At 39.1% G+C, this 18,671-nt stretch overlaps 2 protein-coding genes and 1 long non-coding RNA gene across 7 annotated transcripts in view; 1 reads left to right on the top strand and 2 right to left on the bottom strand.

The window, feature by feature from the left end:
• The window catches only part of garnl3 (GTPase activating Rap/RanGAP domain like 3), a 75,255-nt gene extending 70,956 nt beyond the window's left edge, over positions 1 to 4,299 (top strand). For all 5 annotated transcript variants that reach the window (XM_084383319.1, XM_084383316.1, XM_084383318.1 and 2 more), the window contains 2 exons: positions 367 to 487; positions 581 to 4,299. In XM_084383319.1, the coding sequence (XP_084239445.1) occupies positions 367 to 487; positions 581 to 746 (287 nt within the window). In that variant the 3' untranslated portion in view covers positions 747 to 4,299. The remainder of the gene's footprint in view (positions 1 to 366; positions 488 to 580) is intronic.
• A 3,277-nt stretch (positions 4,300 to 7,576) lies between these two features.
• ptges (prostaglandin E synthase) lies at positions 7,577 to 11,405 on the bottom strand. Its single transcript, XM_084382400.1, has 3 exons — positions 11,224 to 11,405; positions 11,030 to 11,112; positions 7,577 to 8,602 (listed from the first exon to the last, which is right to left on the bottom strand). Exons 1-3 carry the CDS (start codon positions 11,338 to 11,340, stop codon positions 8,353 to 8,355), a joined length of 450 nt encoding a protein of 149 aa, XP_084238526.1. The 5' UTR covers positions 11,341 to 11,405; the 3' UTR covers positions 7,577 to 8,352.
• A 2,652-nt stretch (positions 11,406 to 14,057) lies between these two features.
• LOC311274866 lies at positions 14,058 to 17,650 on the bottom strand. The gene is made up of 2 exons (XR_014624795.1): positions 17,540 to 17,650; positions 14,058 to 15,422 (listed from the first exon to the last, which is right to left on the bottom strand). It is a non-coding gene; the product is annotated as an uncharacterized lncRNA (long non-coding RNA).
• Positions 17,651 to 18,671: the final 1,021 nt, after the last annotated feature.

The following is an 18,671-nucleotide window of genomic DNA, read 5'->3' as shown; positions in this document are numbered from 1 at the left end:
TTTTCATGCTTTGTTTTTAGTCATAATGTGTTAATTATTGAGTTTTAGAGATGCCAGTAGGGGGGATTTTGTTACCAAACTAGAGCCAGGCTAGCTATTTTTATCTTCTTCCGGTCTTTATGCTAAGTGAAGCTAAGCTAACTCGCTGCTAGCTGTAACCTAACCAAGTCGTTTTGTTGTCTTAAAGCACAAAAATAAAAAGTAATGACTCAACTAATTCTAAAAATGGTAAAACCAAACTGACTTTTCACAGCTAGCATCAGGCGACAAAAGCACAGCACAGTAGTAAGCGAATAAGCGTATTCCTCAAATTTTGAAGTGTCCCTTTAACTCATCTACATTTTCTGTTACTTCATACCAACGAAGGCTTGACAGAGGAGCCGAGTGGGAAGCCAGACAGTGGAACAGTCAAACAGAGGAAGATGAGCAAAAAGAACACCGAGGAGGAGCCCAAAGCGCGAGCGCTGACGTCAACAAACAGCGACAGGTGACGGCGACAGATTCAACGGCAGCGATGTTGCACATTTAACAGCCGCATGATGTTATCTGAGCTTGAGTCATATCTTTCTGTGCACAGCAGGTTATCCTCAGAGTCTGTTGAAACAGAGCTGGACCTCCAGCTGCATTGTTCGTCCAGTTCGGAGGCGGAGCCGGAGAAGGTGGTGCTGCAGGCGGAGAGCCCGCCTCTCGCCAGCGCCTTTGCCCTTACCACATCCTTCGAAGAAGATGTCCTGGACCTAAAGTGAAGACAATCCCATCATGCACTCCTCTGCCCACCCACTCCTGTACTGTCACCATTATTTTATTGTTTGTTTGGTTTGCTTTTATTTTGTTGTTTGTTAAATTTTCTTGTCTTTTTTTTTTTTTTTTTTTGTATCTTGGGTCTCCCCATTCATCGGACAAGATGGGTGCAGCGGGAGTTAAAACGTGTCCGTGCGTGTGTGTTTGTTTTTCACGAGCAGTCCCTCAGCCACTGTGCATTGGGTGTTTGTGTTGCCCCCGCAGCAAATAACCCAAAGAGGTGTCGAGGTTGTGTAAAATGCCGTGGTTGATATAGAGTTCTGCAACAGCCTTGAGGTAATGTTAACGGTTTGATCCCAAACCGCAAACTGAATGTAAATCTGAGCACCGAGGCACGACAGAAATCTCATTCACAACGCCCTCTGAAGTTGCTAGAGCTTAATGTGTTGTATATTATGTGATTATTTCCAATCCACTTTCAAATGTTGTATGATATGCATATGTATGTGTACATCTGTTTATACATGAAGATGCATACACTGTGACAGGCGTGTATGCCTGTCACGCCTGTGGTGCATATTTATAGATATATTATAAAAATCCATTTTATTCCCATATTTAGTAAAAGTATGTTTTATGCTCTCTGCACATATTAGTCCTTATTCCTCTCCTTATTCACAGCATACAGGTAGACAGGGCTGGAGGCAAAGTCTCCCACAAGTGCCATTTCCCAGCATCCTCCACTGAACTACACCTCTAACAGCCACCACATTCTGGTGTCTGACAGTAGCAGCCATGATTGTAGTCCACATTAGATTACTACAGTGACCCGCAAATCCATTCAGTTTGGATAAATCCACTTCCTGGAGGCACTCTCTCGAGGCCACATGCACTTAACGGTTCCCCCCGTAAGAATGAGCCCACCTTAAATCTGCATGACCCACCTTCGCTGCAAGTATTGTGACTTCTGCGCCAAAAAAATAGCTTCTTTTGAAACTATGAGGTCTGCGACATCATACCAGACATGGCAGCATAAAGCAAACCACAACCTGAGATGACGGAAAGAGTGTGGATGTTAAAAGACTGTCATGCGTGATGGTCCAAGGTACAACAATACAGGAAGGGGACGAGACAGAACCACAATTTTACATAAAAACAAAGTTAAAGTAGAGTATATTACCATAAACATCATAAAAATATATATATATTAAAGTCAGCAAAAAGCTATCTTGGATATCGACAGTAAAATACAATTATGGGTGAATTATTTTTAACTTGTGTATTTGTGGAAGACACATGAAGGGAATACAGTTTGAAACTTTAATGTAGCCCAAAATAAAATATTGTTTATATTGCACATTTCAAATACATTCTAGATACACTTCTAAAAGTTGACTTTACTTAAATAAATTCAGACAAACCAATGACCTCAGAATTGACAAGTAAAGTAGACTATAAAAATAAGTTTTAACAACTTAAAATTATGAGTCTACTTTACTTAGTTATTTTAATATAATCAGTTTCCTTGATTTTCCCTTCGGTAAAGTTACTTTGTCAGATTTTACAGTGTAGGTGAACCCACCTATGTAAGAAATTGTAGCCTTTTCACAACTAAAATTAACAGGAAGAGTAAACTAAAACTAAAGCATAGTAAATTAAATGGTCAAATTAAAAAAAAATAAGTTCAGTGAATATTAACTGGAACTGAAATACACAGAAAATGGAAAAACAATATAGAAGAAATAAAAAATCACTAAATTGTGATTCAGCACTCACTTGGACACCCTCACTTTATTTAAAAAACACATTTTTTCAATGATTTTAAACCTTTGCCACAAAGGTTTTCATTCCTGGTCTCCAGAGTCCCACATGCTTGGCTGGTCTTTGTTCTAGATGTCCACTAAAAGCCTGATTTACAGCTGTTTGTTACACCTGGTGCAGGAGCACAGCTATGAATTATGGGATGCTGGTGACACTCCAATTTTCTTTTACTCCCATTCTGCTATGTGTCTATTGATAAACGCCTGTACAGATCTTGAAAGCCAACACCTGCACATAGTTTAATTTACTGATCAATTATCAGACACTTCCTCAACTGAACTGTCAGACGCTGACTGCAGTTATTGCAAGTCATTATTTAACTTGAACTGGCCGTCCTTCCTTCAAAATCTGTTGAGGAAGGACAGCGGGGAACATTTTATTCCAGCTCACATCCTGACTTTTACTCTTATTATATAAATTTGAACACAAAGGTGCACTCCAGACATTTTGTACTGCACTTCCATGAAGTTGGAGGACCCAGAGGAGATAGACCAAGAGGAAATCCAAATTGAATTATTGCATTTTCATTTTAAATCAAAAAACACATGCATATGTGGAAAATTTTAATGCTATCGTGGAATGACATTTTTCTATTTTCAAGTTTTAATAAAGTCCCCTATGGGCTCCCATACACAGCAGCCTATGGCAGTGCATACAGGGCTTAGATATCAGCTGTGTTACCCTCTGCTTTAACCCTTCCTCCTCCTCCATATAAAGTCAAGCCAGCAAAGCAGTTTAGCTCCCAGCCATCCATCAGACAATGCAGTTCAGCTCCCAGCTTCACGACACTCGGCGTTTGCTTGTCAACAGCCAACAATCTCACTAAAATATCTCCAGAAATTGCTTTTTCTAGTTAAAATACTTTCATTGCACTGAGCACTGAGTAGTACTTAATCTAACATCACACAGTGAAAATGTTCTGAGTCATGAGACAGCCAGTTAAACCAAAGGAGAAAGCTTCAAGGATCCACCAAGAGTTGTAGGGAAACAATGAGCCGTAGTTCTGACTGTGCTAACGTAGGTATGAGAGCGCCTCTATGTGGTGGTTTCACAACACAGCAGCCTTCAGATCTTGCATGAGCCTCCTCCTCCTCCTGACACCTCTCCTCTGTTCTCCTCCTGCCTGTCACAGTGTGAACCCCTTTCAACTCTATATCACAACTCAGAAAAACTAAAAAAGGGAAGAAGAAGAAGAAGAAGAAGAACAGGATGGGGGGGATTTTTACAAAGGTACTCTACTTTAGTGTTTATTACTCTGAATGAGTGTGGGTGGCTCAGAGATGCCTGGCAGTTACAGTTTGTAACCCTGCTTCTCCCACTTATGATGTTCCTATTTCTCCTGTATTTCTGTCGAGTAATCTTTGTTCCTACCTCCCCTTGGCATTTTCACTGTTTTTTTTGTTTTGTTTTGTTTTGTTTTTGTATTTGAATCTATATTTACTGTTTAGACTGTTGCTGAACCTCCTGTGATATCAAAATGAAAGAAAATTAACAAAAAAAACACCAAGTGTCTTAAAATATTGTATCGCCATCGTTTTTAATGCCAAGTACTACTTGTAAATGTTTGTGTATCAAATGTGGCCTCAAATGAAACTGAACTATATTATTATTATTATTATTATTATTATTATTATTATTATTATTTGAGCAATTATTTTAAACAAGTGCTGTAGACCACTGCTGTGAAAGTAGTCGATTCTGTTCATTGATATGTAATAAATATTTATGAAATTTGAACTGTTTGGCTTTTTTTTGCTGTCAAGCTCATTCCCCCACTTCAGACGGGGTGTGTTGTATGATGTAACATGAAAAGGGCTCATACATCAGAATGAGGCCATTAAATGTTCCTGCTCGATCTTACTTGCTGAAAATATCTTCCACCTATGACACTGACGGCTGACTAGCGCCAATTATAACATGTTTCTCGCCAAATTAAAGACATGGCAGTAGTGTTACATACCCTGCGAACACATCATAGATGTACTGCTCTAAGAAATGATAAATCCCCCAGGAAGAGAACATGAATGTTTTAGTCCTATTAACATATTATTGAGAACTTGAGGTCGTGGTGCAGTTCAGCCTCTTAGGGTCAAAATGACATTTTTTTCACTCTGTTTTACACATGAAAAAAACAATTCTGAAAAAAAACTTTTTCAGAAATTATATTTTTTCCACCTGATTTTTTTCCCCCACTCAGTTTCACACATGATTTTTTTTTCCTTCTGACAAACAAAAAAATACTTTGCATTTGGTTTTCCACATGGAAAAAAAAAAATTCTGAAAAAAACAAACAAAAAAATTAATTCAGTTTCACACATGGAATAAAAAAAATCTCCTGAAAAGAAATTGCATCTACGGAAGACCTAAAGGGCCATGCATTCATACATTTTATTTCCTCTGTTTTCCCGTGATAACGAGTTAATTTCATTTATTTTCTCGACATCTCGATTTATTATCTCGAAATAACAACTGCCATTTTCCCGAGATAACGGGATAATTTTCTTGAGATCTCGAGATAACGAAACTTTGTTTTCCCGAGATAACGATATAATTAATTTGAGATCTCGAGATAATGACTGTGATATGATAGGCCTGAGATTATGGAGACGCCCGGGACCTCGTAGCTGATCAGCTATGTAGTTAACAACGACATCAGGCTCACTTAGATTGCGCCGCTGATATAGCTGAAGCCTTGCTAACCTTCTTTTGATCGATATGCTCCTGCTACTCTGACATTGCTACACTGAAAGATGTTTCCTGCAATGATTTAATATCGTTTTTCTCAAGATCTCAAATAAATTATCCCGTTATCTCGGGAAGACGGCAGTTGTTATTTCGAGATAATAACTCCAGATCTCGAGAAAACAAATGAAATTAACTCGTTATCACGGGAAAACGGAGGAAATAAGATGTATGAATGCATGGCCCTTTACGGCTTCCGTAGCATCCACTTGTTTCACCTATGAAATATTTTTTCCACTTAGTTTTACACATGAAAAAGAAAATGTTATCTCCTGAAAAACCCATGATGTCACCAAAAGAAAGTACAAACAAAAGCTGATAAACTGTGTTCTGCAGTACACTCTCAGTTTTATCAGATCTTTGGAATTCCTCAAATCGTTCATCACTTTGAGCTGTAAATTACGTGGTGGCATGATTCCTGAGAAATACACACACACACAGACACACACACACACACACACACACACACACACCACTTAAAGTTTAAGGTCTACCAGATCAAAGTGTGTCTGCCTCTGTGGTATTTACTGCAGTTATGCAAAAACATCATGGGAAAGTCAAATGTCTTACTGAGTACCACCTGTGCTGCCGTGTAAACTAATGAGGTGTGATTATGGAGGCGACCACAGACCATTCGTCTCGTCAGAAGGAGAAAATCTGAACCATGTGATTGTAGTAGCAGTGGTAGTAGATATACATTTAGTACCTACTTAGGTACACTTTTGGAAGTTTTACCTCTTGAGGCTCCAAGAGGTAAAATTAATTGAAATGAGTTGGGAATTAATTGGGAATGAGACTCAAAAATCTAATTTTCTCCCAAATAAAATAGAAATCAGTACTGCTACAACAACACTGTATTCACCAGCTAGTTGCTAATTGTCTCTTGAGTGCTGAGCAGGTGGTCTAAAACAACACTATGAGAGCCTTGTGAGAGTAAAACAAAACAGTAAAGTTTCAGGTCAGACAGCTAAACCATGATCTGAAAACATGCTTCGAAGCAAGCTCCCTAAAGCCAGGCAGACACTACCTCCTTCCCTGAGAGACATCTTGAACACTGTCACATTTGCTCTGACATTAACATTTGATAAACTGTTATCATAAAAATATGGATTACTTCAACTAAGGAATCTAAACTATTCTTCCTCCCGTGTTGATTAAAACTGACTGTGGCCACAAGGTGGCGATAAATAATGACAATACAGCACTGTGATGAAATCACAAAGAAAGATTTTTGTTTTATTTTTTCAAGTTTTTATTACTTTCTGCCACTCTCTGCTCTCTCCTCGCTGAGGTGAACCTACACCCGCTTAACAATAGGCCGCCCTGGTGAACGTAAGCTGATCTCCAGACTGTGACCAGCCAGGAGCAAAGAAAACATAGCTTTTGAAAGAGTTATCACTTGATCCGGCCTGAAGAAGCAAAAATAAGAAGTTTTGAGCAGCCCTACATTTCCTGTTACTCAATACTTTCAGCTACATTGCAGAGCTGTGATTTCCACGAGTGAGTCAGGCCTCGCAGCTCATTCACTCGGTGAGCTCATCAGCTGAAAATGAGAGTGGTGAGGAGAGAAAACGTGAGTATAGTGCAGGACAGAGGATGTGCCTTGTTTCCTGTTACCCTGAAGGTACAGGCGTGTTGAGACAGCCTCACTGTTGACATATAAAGGATGTAGACACACCCCTGTCCGATTGTAAATAGCTTTACGTTTTAACCCAGATCATATGTGCTTTTATCCACTAAAAGGAAAGGGTGAGGCTTTTCCAGCCCCCCTCCCACCTTCACGGCGTTCGTTGTATTTCTTTTGTTTTGGAATAAAACTCCATAATCACAAAACATTCCAGCTCTGTAATGCAAGTTCAGTCATCGCTGGTTGGAAAATTACTGGGAACTGGGAAATTCTTGCTTGTGAGATAGAACAAAGCCAAAGATGTTTTGTCAAAGAGCTTTTCTCTCACAATGCAACAGGTAATTTAAACAGATTAACATGTTAAGCATAAATACTCTCTGTCCGTATGTCTGTACAGCTTTCCCAGCACCCTCCGGGCCCCTCAGGGTACGTCAGTGAACACGGCACGGCCAGAGGACTTACATAATAGGTGGAGGAATGCTGGAGCTTTGCCGCGGACTTCTGGATCGTCTCACTCTTACACACAGAGTGGGGCCCCGTCCCTGTAAAACACTAGAACAAACTGTCTCTGCACGACCAGACAGAGTCCACAGAATAATCGCTCCACTGAGAGACAATTAAGTGAATAAAGAGACTTGGTTGCATGTGTGATTTGCTTTATTGTCTGCAAAAATGGACTCAAAAACATCACTGTATACATTACAATGAATAATAAATTAGTATTAACAGCTTCGAAACGTGTATTCACAGATGCATTCTCACTCTTTTTTTCTGTTCTTTGTTGTTGCAGGATTTATTCCCAGTCCAAACAGACTCTTGCCTTTAAAAGGACATCGAGAGACAGTTTTACTCTCGCAGTAAAAAGCATCGAGTGTCTTTTAAATCTCTCAACGCGTCATTAGTCACCGAGCCAGGATTCGCTGCAGTTTGGTTGAACGCAAACAAATGTTAACACAACAGATGGAATGTCTACGCAGGAAAACAAATGAAGCCGCAGGAGATACAACACCACAAGAATGGTGGTCTGTGTTGTGTGTAATCACAAAAAAGGGCATGGATGAACGTACAGTGCAGCGAGAGGCTAAAACTAAACTGTTCGGCAAAAAAACGAGCAACAACCTTCATTTGCATGTTAAATACAGTACAAGACGTCAACTTCAAATGACTTTTAAGATATTCTCACAGTTCAAAAATGTAAATAAAACAATAAAAAATACTGACAACATCTTACAAAACCCAGCTGAGGTGTAATCACACACCTTATATTGCACCATCACTGACATTCTTCTCTTTTATGTGCTCCTCCGAGGAGGCCTCTCGGGTACCCTCCTCTGGCTTTTTCTGACACACATAACAAATCATAACCACCATCTCTCCAAGTCAGAACACCACCTCTGATTCAGTTCCCCATTCCTGGACGTTTAGGCGTACACTGCGACTGCGATCAGGATCTGCACGGCCATAGAGACACAAGGTATCTGTGCGATGGTGTAGGCAAGAGAGCGGGTCGGCGCTCGCAGGGCGAACAGGTAGGCGACGCTGTGCAGCACACGAGCCAAGAAGAAGACCAGGAAGTGAATGCGGGCCACAGACAGAGAAGGTCCAGTCATGGCGTACACAGCACCCAGGAAGAGGAAGGGGTAGATGTTCTCCATGTCGTTACGATGAGCTCTATAGGAAAGAAGAAGGAGATGGTGATTCAATCACACACATCTGTTTTCAGTAGCCTGTAATGTTGTGACTCAGCTGTCTACGGTCCATTGAAGTGACGATGTAATAAAAAGTTTTCCTCAATTATTCTAGTGACTCATTCGAATTCTCAATAATATTGTGGTTTCCTGTGACTTTTTCCTGCAGAGTCTGTTGTCCGAAGGGTGAAACCCCCGCTTATGAAACACTGTGGATTCAGTCGTTTCTCAGATAGGTGACTGTTTAATTATCTCTAGGAAAGACCTGGTGAGTCACATGCGAGGAAAAGTAAGTAAAAACAGATTGAAAACATTGCTTAACCTTATCATTTATGTAGAAGAATTGGTGGTTTTGTTTCTTTTGTTGTTACTTTAGTGCCACCTAGTGGTGATTGCAGAAAGCTGCATTGGAGAGGAAGTGAGGTAAAAGGGAATATGCCGAATGACATGAAGTGGTAATCAGGACGTGGAGTTTGAGCACAGTGTTTTTGATGATGGTTGGTTTGCTGTCGACTTTATGTCAGTTATCTTTTCTTTAACGATGTACTAGATACAAGATGTACTAGAATTATTTAATTTAAACATGTGCTTCTTTGTCTGTGGTGCAGCATGCAATCAGTAAAGTAACTAAAGTTATCAAATACAGTTAATGACACGAGTTAAAAGTACAGTTTTTGCCTCCAAAATGTGGTGGGGTGGGAGGATAAAGTAGCAGACAGTGGAAGTAATCAAGTTAAACATAAGTACCTCAAAATTGTACTTCAGTACAGTACTTTGGTTTTAAAAAATCATATTTTATAAGGTCTTTATATGTTTTGGGTGCAAAAATCTGCCTTTGTAAAGTAACTAAGACTGTGAATTAATTACTTATAGTGAAGTCAAAAGTAAAAGTCGAACGTGGCATGAAAAGACTTATTAATAAGTGCCTTGAGTAAATGTACTTAGTTACATTCCACCACTGTGCATCACACAACAGCAGACATCTGTAAGTTGTCCCTGTGTAAGCTGAGTCAGAGCACCGATCAGCTCCGCTGTTTCACTACTTCCTCTCCGCCCACTGGCTTCAGTGTTTTAATAATATTATTATAAGAAGCCTGCCCAGTTCACAGTTCTCCCAGAAACAGCACATTAATAAAAGATTGTTGGCCTGGCACACTATTAGACCACGTCATATTGTTGCAATTTGTGAACCAGATTTTTACCAAAAAAAAAAGACATATCAGGATTTGTATCTGTCTGCCATCGAGCAGCTGTTTCCCATCACAAGTACATGGATGGTCCAAGATAGACAGATGTGGAAACCAGAGGGGAAAAAGTTTAGACTCGCAGAAAAACATCTGCTGTCACGGACCATTTTCTGACAAGTCAAAACAGCGCAGTGAAGCTCCTGCAGCTGACAAACGCTTGGTGTGAAAAGCACTGAAGGAAATCACTTGATCTCACACCTGAGTTGTGAGGAAATCTCTAAAAACCCCAGAAGCGTCTATAAAACCTTTTTACCTGTCTCTAATGCTCAACACGATTAGATATCCTAATGTAGAAACTGTACGGGCAGGAAGTGTACAGGATCTATGCGACCATCAGTAGTGATAAGTTCATGTAGTACATTTGATGTACTTGTACTTTACCTGAGTATTCCTGCACTACAGTTCAGACACAGATACACTGAAGTAGTTTTACTCCTCTTTTATGTGAAAGCGATGAAAGACATATGATGAGCTCAGTGATGGAATGTAACTAAGTACATTTACTCAAGCACTGTACTTGAGGAAGATTTTGAGATACTTTATACTTCTACTCCTCTTCATGTTGGAGGCAAGTTTTGTCATTTTTACTCCACTACATTTATTTGGTTACTTTAGTTACTAGTTACTTTGCAGATTGCATGCTGCTTCAGATCCCAAAAATCAGAAAAGGTTAAATATAGTATATTGTATATCACTATTATTAAGTTTGTGCTGAGGGGATGATGCGTCCGTCTCTACTAGTTACTTCTTAATAGTTACTTTTAAAAGTAATGCTAACCTATCACTGCTTATGAGTACATATTTCTGACATACATTTACTTGGGTGACATAATATTTTCCATGTAGTGCTTTTACCTTTACTACCTCAACCAGCTACAGCAGTAAAACCTCCTTTAACATGAAAGCACTGGTAATAATGTGATAGTGTAACAGTCACAGGGACATTTCTCTGCATTTAGTACTCTTATTCCTGATTGTACATGCTTTTATTCAAGTTACATTCTCAATGCATTGCCTTTTGCTTGTAACAGACTAGTTGTACAGTGTGGTATAAACTCGAAAGGATCTTAAATCTTCCTCCACCACTGGGTGTTTCTGTAACAGTGGAAAGTAAAATAACTAGGTATTTTAACAAAATAAAAGCATGTCTTATGTTCTCTTACCTCAGGCACCTCTCCACGTCTGGATCCTCTCTGTGAAACTGTAACCCTCCGTGTCTCAGCGAGTCCTCAGGGTTTGCAAAAGCCTGTCAAGAAAAGAGGAAGAAACTTTGCATGAGCAACTTTCCCCGCCGCAAAGATAATAAAGTTGCAGACACAGATTTGTGCGCTCCCTGCTCTCTAATGCAGCCGCTCACCTTTTTGCGCAGCCTCACTTGTCCCGTTATTATCGCAATGATGTACATTTTTAACACCAGGAGCACGCCGTAGAAAACAAAGCAGGAGAAAACCTCATTTCTAATCAAGGCTGACATGGTTTTGTTGAAATGATCGAAGCTGGTATTGAAATGGAAGAGGAACTCTGAGGCTGGTGCGTGCGTAAAGCCGCAATAAAAGTGAGAGTGAGCCAGAGGGGAAAGGCTTTTATGTGCCGTCTGTGCTGCCTCCACCCACTGAAATGATTCAGGTTAAACGCAAAAGACGGAAGCTTTCATTCATAATTCCGTGAATCCCGGACGAAGGAGTGGGATACGTTGGCACGCAAAAATTGGTTCCCCGGGGCGATTTTTAATTAAGGAGTGGCTGGAAGAGGTATTCACACCTGTCACTTATACCACACTGAAGAAATACACTGTTACAAGTAAGAGACCTCGTTTGAGATTTTACAAAAAGTGTTGGCAAGAATATGCTACTTGAAAGTGTTATTCCTGATGTATTATTATATAAGGATTATGTTTCTGCATAAAATCATAATCTGAAAAGTTACTTAAGATAATAGGACTTTAAAATATACTAATAGTACCGATAACACTAGAAAACAAACTAACTATTGGCTGTTTTATTCAAATTTCAACTTTCGGTAGCACTTTACAATTAGGTACACATAAATGTGAGTAGTTACAAAGGAACTAGTGAGGAACAACTTGATAATTAATGATTCGTTAATGAGTAATCTCGGAGTAACTCTGGTTTGACAACTATATAGTAGATAACAATGAGTTACTATAGAACTGAATGGGACAAAGTATATTTCTGAATGATTTCTTCATGAGTTGATCCTGATTAACTATGAACCATCTGCTGAGTGACACAAACTTCTAACAACTCATGAATTATTGGTTACTTCAGTTACCTGTTTGTGTTTGTGCCTCCTCAAGTGCAAAGTTACCGAAAGTTACTGAATCATTAGTTACTCTTTTGTGCCCCCTCAAGTAAAGCAAAACATATTACTAAATAGTTACCATGTGGACTCATTAAATACTAATTAATTAATTATTAGCTACGCTTTTTGTGCACTTTGATGTAAAGTGACATATACTGTAATAGTGAGTAGATACCAAGTAGCCTTATTAATTACTAATTACTTAATCATTAGTTACTCTTTTTGTGCACCTTCAAGTAAAGTGAAACAAGCTGCTGAGTATTTACTGTAAACATATTAATTACTAATTACTTAATCATTAGTTACTCTTTTTGTGCACTTCAAGTGAAGTGAAACAAACTACTGAGTATTTACTGTAAACATATTAATTACTAATTACTTAATCATTAGTTACTCTTTTTGTGCACTTCAAGTGAAGCGAAACAAACTACTGAGTATTTACTGTAAACATATTAATTACTGATTACTTAATCATTTGTTACTGTGCCTGTGTCACCTTAATCAAAGTGAAACAAACTGAAACACAAACTGAATAGAGACCAGGTAAAGTCATTAATTACTAATTACTGAACTCTTTTTTACTCTTTTGTGCCCCCTCAAGTAAAGTGAAACATAATAATGAATAGGTACCAAGTAGCCTCATTAAATACTGATTACTAGATCATTAATTACTCTTTTTGTGCCTCCTTCAAGTTCTCATTTCTACTGTTACATTCAGCTTAAAGCAAACAGTGTCAACACTCTCATTTGAATAATGTAAGATCAATCTGATAACATCTGTTACAACTTTGTACATGTTTGTTTAACAAAGTTGGCAAAGAAATACCTCTCCCTTCAGACTAATCTGACTCAGGGTTGAGTGTAGCAGCCAGCATGTCTTTTCTCTTGCGTGTCATACTGGGAAAATGAATAAGACTGATGGCAAAATATGGGTCGAAGAGTTGGTTGCAAAACAAGGAGAATTTCCATCCAAATTTGGACTGTTGTGCTGCCATGATCCGGTCCCTCGGTTGCTCAACACCATAATCTTTCATCATTTTCTACAGTACACTATCATGAAAACATTTTAATGACGACAGCACTGAGCAAAAGTGACAAAGTACATTTACTTTTATGCTTAAGTATAATTCTGAGGTACATGTACTTTACTTTACCATCTCCACTTTCTGCTACTTTATGTACAGGGGTGGAAAAAGTATCAATAGGCCTACCACAGTGTTAAAGTACTCTAAGTATTACAGTTACAGTTACAAGTTTTAGCATCAAAATATACTAAGTTTAAGTATTTATTCAGCAGAATAACTTATGTTAATAGAATTGCTTTAATACTGATTAGCCATTAATAATACATCATCATTTATTAGCTGGTTTATATCATGTATTCATAATCTATATCTGCAAAGTAACAATATTTACTTCCAAAATGTAATAGAAGTTTAAAGTAACTAAAAATGGGAATACTTAAGTAAAGTAGAATTGTTCTTAAGCACAACACTGGAGTAAAAGTACTTGTTTACAATAAAAATACAATTAAAAGTCCTGCATCTAAATGTTTTATTTAAGTAAAAGTACATGAAGTATTCTCAGGTAAGTTAAAGTACCTAATGTAAAAGTACTTGTGATGCAAAATATCTCCTTTCAGCATTTTAATATAGCAGGTGGCCATGGTGGAGGTAATAGTACATTAAAAATATATTTTGATCTGAATATTTGCCTCTGAATTATAGTGGAGTTGAAGTATAACGTGGCAAAAACATTGTAGTACTGAAGTAAAGTTCACTCTGTATTTAAGCACTTGAGTAAATCTACTTAGTTACGGATGATGACAAGATAATAAAGAGGATATTATTTGTAGAAAAACAACACACATCATTCACACCATTTATTGCAAATACACCACATTTCCTGTGTATTTCCATCATGTTTATTTACATGTCGGTGTTGTAACACCTCTCGGTCGAGCGTCAGCCATCTGTCCCCTGTGTCTGCCAGTCCAAGGTGAGAGAGCTGCCTGAGCTGGTGTCGTCGCAGCAGTCTTCAGCGTCAGAGAAGGAGGACATGTAGTGGAGGCCGGTCACTCTGTGGTAGCCTCCCTGGAGCATCTGAGGGTAGGCGGTGAGCTCCATGGCCCTGCGGCCCGTCCTGCTCACTCTCACGGTCCACATGTCGACCAGCTGGGAGCACATGGCACAGCCCATCGTGTGTGTGTGTGGTGTGTGTTTGCAAACAGGTCAGAAGACAGTTGATACAGGTGTAAACAGTTATTCTACGCAATCATCCTCATTAATATATTTGGCATTTTGCACACACACTCCTATGACTCATGCAACAGAAATATATTTATATACACTAATAGTTTTACGGACATTTAACAATCCTGTATATTTCTAGAGTGTACTGCAAAGATATTTGCAATTTATTGCAGTAAATGTAAATTATTGCTGTTTTGTACATTTTAAAAACATGACCACATATTTTCTGTATATTTGGCAGCTTAATATAAGAGCAAGAGATGTGAGATGATCATTATATTTAGCAAACATTCAGGAAAATTGCAATATATTGGCGTGTATAGTAACATATATGTGGAGTGGTTTTCATGTTTTTAACACATGGAGTTACATTTCTGTTTGTTCTGAGAGGGTTAGAAAAGAGTCGGTTTTACGGCCTGACTCTTGAGACTAAAACACAAACTTTGTACATGTGAATGCCTGTGAGTAAGTGTTTTCCTGGAATATGTTTATCTGGGTTTTCTCCTTTAAAAGTCTTGCAGTGGGAAGAAAAATAGACAAGCAGGGAAAGGGAGGCACAGCACAAAATACCAACGAGGAGAGCAGCTACCGATCGAGTTCTCTCCTGTTTTCAGCAACCAAAAAACCACAACAGTCTCAGATCCAGCCCTGCCTGTCGGGCTTGTAATGAGTTAGAAGGTCACAGAGACGTATCCAATCTGCTTCAAGGTGTTATTCGTCTTGTCTCTAAGAGCTGCCTGACACGGCATGTAAATATTTACAGAGGTCGCTTTTGCCAAAACCGCTGAGAAGGATTCACAGAAAGAGTCCAGGACACGACTCATCTGGTGGTTCACTCCTCTGACAAAACTGCAGAAGTGATTTTTGCTTCGGCAGGGTCCGGGGTCACCGCTGAGCCTGCATGAACTGCTTCCTGTGTCATGTTAGTTGTCCTCCACTTAGCTTGATGGAGCATGGCTGTCAAATAAGATGTAATATGTGCCTGTGGAAAGAAATGGATGGACATTAGTTAACAGCAGATTAATATAGATACTGTACTGTCAGTCTTCAAGACAAGTTCACTGGAAAAAGCCCCTCCAAAAACATGAATACACACTGCTTCTTGCTTGTAATAAGTACAGAAAAACAATCTGCCAATGGAACAAGTGAAAAATGTCAAAAAAAAGTCCTATTTATCTCACTGAAATGCTACTTTCTAGATAATTGGTAATCTCTGAATAAAAATAAAACAAAAGACAGAACAGTTAGTAGCGTGGGATCATGGGAGTTGTTGTCTTCAATGTTAAAAAGACACCACTGCTGATGACTCAGGCAGAAATGGTCACGAACAAGGTCATGTTTTTAAAGTTTTCTTCACGTAACGTTGAGTCACGTTTGCTCATTTCCTTACTCACTCTCTCCCTGAAGTTACAGCGACAGGCAACCGAATGAAACACGGTGTTAGCTCGACTGAACTTTTCCAACATTGTTGGAAACATTTGGGATAATGTAAGCACACAACCCAACAAAATATGTAACAAAGGTCTAGTTGTTTTCAGACTTTTTAATGCAGAAATGTTACATATATCCTTAAGTTTAAAGATATAAACATGTTGGAGCTGCTCTCAGATTGTCAGACAGACTGCTTCGGTGTCTCAGAGTGTAATGGGTAAAAACTCAATGCCAAAGTGGTTTGCGGATCGGAAGCATTGCTAGATCACAAAGAGCTCCAAAAAGTGACCGACACTCGCTGCTCTTTGTTGGCTATGCGTGGCTTGAGCTAGCTACTGTTAGCTAAATAGCTCATGGCTCAGTTAGCTGTGAAGCCCGTGGAGAGAGTGAACATGGCTGAACACTGACCTTTAGTTTATTTTGATAATTTATTACACAGTAAACAAATCCAATGGCACTTGTAAAAAAAAAAAAAAAAGAAATCTAGCAAACTCACTGCTGGCATGTATCTCCCAGCTGAACCTACATGGGGCTATCGGGCTATCGCTTCTTGAGGCAGGACGGGCCAGGCCTAGCTGGTTTAGCATGCTAACTTAGGTAGATCTCTCTGCAACACTACATAAAGTCTTTGGCACAACATCAACTGTTGTTTCTTCAAATTGCATTGACTTTTGTTAATTTTTTTAATGTTTTCAACTAAAATTCTAACCATCTCCCGCAAATTGCTCCTTTGAACACAAGCAAAAGAGTTTTAAAAATCAATATGAAAACTGACGGACAACAATAGATTTAATGTGTTCTCATCTTGCCGTCCTGGGGACCACTCAGCAGTAGATTTATGACCCTTGTAGCAAACATCCATTTTAACTTTGTGCCAAAATAACTGCGTACCTACAGGAGTGCTGTGAAGGAGTAGAGGTAAAATGGGGGGAACCACTCAAGTGTTCATAATCTGGGATATTAAAAATGTATCTACAACCCTGGCAGGATCCAGTTTGTTCTGACAGCTGTAGCAACACACAAAGATCACTTCTACAAGAGTTATTTTAGCTAAAAAACATATTACACTGATTCTTCCGTGTGATGAAAAATAAGTTAACATATTAAAAACAACAACAGAGCTGCAAGAACATCCATGTTGATGATTTTTCCGCTCCACAGACAGACATTCGCATGCATGATTGGCAGTTATTCAAGTTCATTAACACAGATCTCAACAAGCGCTCCTTCATCTAATATTTGACCTTCATCATGCGAAGCTGGCCTGTGCACAGAGACCCATCAATAAGACTGAAAATGACATTCATGATGGGGATGGAAAGGACAAGTAGTCTGCTGCTACCTGCCACACCCATCCCATCCCTGTGAATGGACACAGCAGGGGCAAGCCTCTTAAAGCCAGCACCACCACCCCCCTCTGCTGCCCTGGATTATCATTGTTTCGTGATCTGCTGATTTAATATTCTGTGATTTGTACAACAACTGCTATAGGACATTCAATTATTCATCAGTGTATCTAGTGTCAGGCGAAATAGATCCCTTACGGCACAAGTATCCCAGCTGCGATGACACACACAGTGCAGGAAACGTGCCAGAGATGCTGCAGCTGCATCTGTGTGTGTATATAAAATACTTCCCCTTCAGCCAGTGTTTGTTTTTCTCTCTTACCTGAAATGCACAGTGACTCGGCTATCCTGTCTTCAGAAATGCTCAGCATGTGCATCACATCCTCTCATACCTCTCAGCAGCCCGGTGTGTTTTCCTCTCGGTCTGCCTCCTGTCTGGGCTGGGTACAGCTCAGCACACGATTGGGACTTGAGATGACATCACAGCAGCTCACTGGAGAGCAGTTCCCTCTTTCTCAAATTAAAACAGGTAAACCCTCCTGCTCTGTCTCTGGTATTACACTGTATTTATTCAGAAAAAGATTGATCAAAGCATAGGACAAAATATCCAGTCTTTTCCTAAAATACAGTCAAAACATAGACCGTCCTTGCCCTTGTCTTTTTTCAAGGAATAGTATAGACATTTTGGGAAGTTGAAAAAATAGATCGATAACACTCTCATGCCAGCATGCTAAATACTGGAGCTGGAGTCAGCAGCCTTTTAGCTTAGCTTGGCATAAAGACTGAACGCAAGGGGAAAGCTAACCATGCTCTGTCAGTGCTGCAAGTATATTTTTTATGCTTTACAAATAAAAAAAACAGTTAAATTAAATGTTAAATAGGGAACTTTGGGTGCTGAGAGGGACATTTTCTTCCCGTTGCACAAAACCAGGCTAGCTTCTTCCCCTTGTTTTACATTCTTTATGCTAAGCTAACTGTCAAATAAAAGTATTCTCTCACTATATATTGTATTTATTATTACACAAATCAAGCTCATCACCAGGATTATTTTCTACAATTTGACAAGTCCCTTTAGAGCAAGGAAAAATATTTATTTGTGAGGGAAAAAAATGGAGGTTCCCTAAACATTAATCCATTTTGGCAGGCAGAGTGACACTAAGCCAGCTAAGGGAACATGTAGTACCATTTAGCATCTTCACAATGCAACTGATGTTTCCTTTTGCTCCCTGGCGCACCATTAAGTTTTAGTTTTGGCCCCCCAATGGAAAGACTTTGGACAACCTGGCCATAGAGTCACAAAAGACCTTACTTTACCTCAAAACTGACTGAGTCCCATGAGTCTCAGTGTGGTTTATAAACATTTATCCAATTAAATCAGTCCGTTTCTGGTTTTTTTCCACTTTCAGTGCTGGCTGTTTCTAATTAGACTCATTTATTTATTTATTTTTTGAAAA

Source organism: Pagrus pagrus (genome assembly GCF_965226575.1).
Source record: "Pagrus pagrus genome assembly, chromosome: 19".
NCBI classification, from domain to species: domain Eukaryota; kingdom Metazoa; phylum Chordata; class Actinopteri; order Spariformes; family Sparidae; genus Pagrus; species Pagrus pagrus.
Note: the sequence above shows the minus strand (reverse complement) of the source record. Positions and strands in the feature narration are given on the sequence as shown.